The 4876-nt window shown below is 26.2% G+C and overlaps 1 protein-coding gene across 1 annotated transcript; it reads right to left on the minus strand.

Moving 5' to 3' along the window:
* Positions 1-382: 382 nt before the first annotated feature.
* Positions 383-2691, minus strand: LOC107629810 (putative O-methyltransferase 3). The gene is made up of 2 exons (XM_016332702.3): positions 1862-2691; positions 383-822 (listed from the first exon to the last, which is right to left on the minus strand). Exons 1-2 carry the CDS (start codon positions 2630-2632, stop codon positions 508-510), a joined length of 1086 nt encoding a protein of 361 aa, XP_016188188.1. The 5' UTR covers positions 2633-2691; the 3' UTR covers positions 383-507.
* Positions 2692-4876: the final 2185 nt, after the last annotated feature.

Genomic DNA, 4876 nt, shown 5'->3' on the forward strand with positions numbered 1-4876 from the left:
GAAAAGTGATGATCATGGTGGGATAAGGTTTAATTTTTTTTTGTTAAGGGGATGGGGACGGGGATGAGGGTGATGATCATGGTGGGATGGGGTTTCATTTTTTTGTTAAGGGAATGGGGATGAGGATGAGGATGAGAATGAAGATGGGGTGTGATGGGTAGGGTGGGGTTGGGTTATATTTTATTTTTTAATATATTTTTTATTTTATTTTATTAATAGTTAAGGGTAATTTGATAAAAAATAAAATTAAGATAAAAAAGGATGATTTTATAATGTTGGAGATGATTTTAATAATAAAACAAAAATTGAAAACGATTTTAATTTTGAGTTTGGACATTAAGAACAAAAAAAAGTACTTAACCTTTTAAGAAAGCACAGCAAATAAATACATGATTTTTTATTTTATGAATAGAAAAAAATAAACAAATTTCACAAACAATACATTGAAACGCATCTTTGTATATGATGCTCCATTATTTCACAAAACGCTTCTTGCTACTTGCATTTTTATGGAAAGATTTCAATGAGAGATCTTAATCCCAAAGCTGATAAGTTTATCTTGTAGCTACTAAAACCAGCTGAGAAAATTAAGTTTGCCCATTCTTTTTCATTTCTCTCTTTTCCGTTGACTTCTACCATCATCAACATATCAAAGAAAAGTTGGGTTTCAATTGATTTATTATATCCATCACTCTTTTCATCATCCACTACCATATCAATGACAATAACTTTCCCTTTTCTTCCTTTGCTTCTTGTGATTGCTTCTTTGCATTTCTTCAGTATTTTGATACATTTCTCATCATTCCAGTCATGCAATATAAACTGCATTATTTCATGCAATGTAAACATTATAATGAACTATTAATACTTATTTAAATCACTTACATATCATCAAATTATTACTTACAGAGTAGTTTAAGTAAATTTTTCTTTTAAAAGAAAAAAGAGAGTAATTATTATTGGGTCCCATGCTTAATGATGTTAGTTTTAACAACCATCACCATTATTTTATTCATTATTGGATCTTTAAACTCCTAAATTGAATAATTTGGCTCAACTTGCTCCTTGTTTTGGAAGGTTTTTCTTGTTTGGAAGCGTTTTTTTTTAATTAATATTTTCATATGTTCTTCCAAAGAAGGCAATAACGTAACTTTAATTTCACGCACACTACTATAAATCATGATAACATTATCAACTTCGATTGATTTAATAGTTAACTTACTAATTTATAATTTATTAATCAATAATCAATTCTTAAATAAAATTTTGATTCATGACATATAAATCTTTCACCTGCTAAATTGAATGAGACATTACTAATTATAATTTTTTTTTTTAACTGGTAAACTCATTATTACTAACAATAATAAATAACGATTTTAGTTAATATATTTTAAAAATATATATTAAAATTATTAATTGAAAACGTTAGTTTATATAAAAATTTAAAACTTTAAGTTTTTAGTATATTTATTTAAAAATAAAAAACTTCTACTAATAATATAGTCTTGTATCTCTTTAACTAAATCATAAATAATATAAAAATGATCCGGCTATAATTTATAACATGGTTTATTGGTCATTGGAGACATCATTATTAATTCTCTAATTTTAATATACATATATGTAAACAGAAATACTACGCGCACAAATTTTATCGTAAACCAAGTTTGCCTAAGTTGAATAATAAAATTAAGGTGAGTAGTGAGTAAATATGATGAAAATAATTTTTGTTGATATTAGATCAATGTAATTTATTAAAATGTAAAATTTATATTTTAAAGTTTTAAGTACAAACGTAATATAAAAGCAAAATTTAACTGATAATAAAATAAATAACTCCCTAATAGAACTCATGTACCTTCAAGAAAATGGCATCTGAAGGAGGAATTGAGTCAAACATATCACCTCCAACATATTTGAGATTCCCACTTCCTTGCAAGCCATCAACAACATGTGGAAGATCAAACACAACACACTCCATTTGTGGAAATGCCTTAGCAATAGCCTTAGTCATAGTTCCTGTGCCTCCACCAACATCAACCAAAGACTCCAACCCTTCAAACACACCCTTACACTTGTCAAACAAAATACTTGAAATAAATGGAGTATCGGTTTCCATGGCATCATTGAAGAACTTGTTGAGTCTTGGCTCAACACCAGCATATTCCCAAAGTGCCATCCCATGCCTCATGTAAAACGATGTGGGACTATCGTTTTTGAACCATGCCGGTAAATCGTACCACGGCTTTGTTAAAATGGGATCAAGCATGGCAGACAAGAAAGGAAAAAGACTCATAGGATTGTCTTTGAGCAACAACTTAGATGCATCGGTTAGGGAATAACTCGATTCTGGATCGCCTTTGGAAGAGATTTGTTTAGAGAAAAAGCCAGAATGAGTCAAAATCCGCATCAAGCGGTGGATGTATTGTGTTTTGTTGGGATGGATTTGTAGAGAAGAAATGAGTTTTGAGAGTGGCATGGGTTGGCCATGGTTGTGTATGGCATCTGGAATTCCCAAGTCAATTGCACATTTGAGGGACATGGAATTTATGAAGCTGAAAATGTGGTGCCATACATGGCTTTGAGATTCAAGCAATTTGGAAGCATAGTCTACACCATTGGATTCCATTATTATTGCAACCTCAACTAGAAGTGTATTGATCTATATGTTTCTTTTAATTTGTGGAACAATAAATTACATGGGTCTATTTATAGAGAATCCTTGTGTGTCATGATAATGAAGGCGTATATTAATAAAGTACATACTATATTGCTAAAAGTTTAACAACAAAAAATGCAATTAACTTTTAAAATAATCAACATATTAAATGTGTATTAAAATTAGCCATCAGTGTTAAAGTATATATTGAAATACAAAATACACATTAAAAATAAGTTAAACTATATATGTATAACTAATTTCAGTGTCGAAAAAATATTTTTATAAAACAATATATGCATATATGAATCTCTAAGTGAAAAAGACCTTTTGCAAATAATAATCTCTCTTGCAAGATATGTAAATAATTTTTTTTCTCTATTTATTAATATACACTCTCTATTTGACTAAAATATACCATTCAATAATCATTATATATATTAAAAACAATATAAAATATTTATTTCAGTTTTTATGAATAATTCATGATTAATAATAAAATATTAAACATACAACAATAAAAATCTATTACGTTAATAATAAATATATTCTTTTTATTTTTATTATTATTATTTAAAATAACCATATTTAATTATTATTATTATTATTATTATTATTATTATTATTATTATTAGGGAAAGTATGAAGAGTCAATGAAATATTTATACAATGTGTACAATGGAGGTTTAGGGAGTATTAAAGATATAATCATTAGTATTACCTTTTCCCATCAGCTGAAGCTTTTGGGATGAGTGGTATCATAACATAGTATTAGAGCGCTAGATCCGAAAGGCCAAGAGTTTGATCCTTATTGAACCCAAAATTAGTTTAAGCTTTTGGGAAGATGTTTATTATCGCTAGTACTCGGATGATTATTCTAGATAGTATGGGAATGTTCATTTTGTAACTCAATAGCCCATTGTACATATTGCACAAATAGTCCATTGTCTCCCTAGCGGAATCTTTATTATTATTATTATTATTATTATTATTATTATTATTAAATCTGGTTTAAGTAATAAGTTTTATTTATCCTTATAAAATTATCCTTTTCGTTTCCGTTCATGTACAATTTGTTAAGTGCATAATCGCATCCAGGTTAAATGTTAACGTTGCAAGACAGACTAAAATAAAAAAGCTCCTAAATTTTATTGGAACAAAATCAAACACAAAGAGAACTTATAAGAACTAAAACTAAAATATAAATAAATAATATTTTATAAAAACTAAAAGCTTTTGAGTAAATATTCAACTTATTTCCTGAAATTTCACTCTTAATTAATAAAGCATTTCAGTACCATGCATATAATATGATTCACGTTAGTCACATGCATGATTTCTCTGAAAAATGTAGAGCAATTAATTTTGATAAGCTAATTTAAGTTTTTGGAGGTTCATTTATTCGTTTAAATAAATAAATATAAACTTTAAATTTTATTTTATATATATATGTTTATAATAAATTCTTAATTAAATTTTAAATTTATACTAAATTAATATTTAACCTGTTATAAATTTGAGAATATTATAAAAAAATAAAATCAATTACTAAAATTAATTACTATATATTTATATATAAATATATATTATTTAATTTATTTTTAATATATATTTTATATTAATATTGAATTTAATAACTGATATTAATATATAAATAATATTTTTAAATTATAATAATATAATAAGCACCACTCTTAAAATAATGTCCGCGTGAAGCGTGATCAACACCGTCATGCGATAAAAAATAGTTTTTGTTTGCGTATTCTGCTACGTACATTTATAATTTTTCAACAATGCCTACACTATTATATCTTTACGAAGGTTTGGAAAATCGGATCGGCCATCAACCCACTCTAATAATTGGTTTATTGATTTATTAGTCTAATTAGTTCAACCATGATTTAACTAAAAAAATTGTTTTAGAATAAAATAATAAATAAATTATAAATATACATCTTAAAATATAATTATAATCTAATATAAATTTTAAAATATCTTCTACCATGTGATCTTATCAAAATACAAACTCAAATTTTTTTAAAAATACTTTTAAAATATGTTTCTGAACACTTTTGTCATTATCATCTTCAGCTTTACACTCATCACTTAGTTAAACAATTCACTAAACAATTCACAACCCTAATTCTCTATGATTTCTTTTGGAAAAATAAAATTTCATTCAAGAAGAAAACTATAGCGATAAGTAATTGAGAA

The sequence above is a fragment of the Arachis ipaensis genome, chromosome B3 (genome assembly GCF_059453495.1).
Source record: "Arachis ipaensis isolate K30076 ecotype BB chromosome B3, ASM5945349v1, whole genome shotgun sequence".
In the NCBI taxonomy this organism is placed as follows: Eukaryota; Viridiplantae; Streptophyta; class Magnoliopsida; order Fabales; family Fabaceae; genus Arachis; species Arachis ipaensis.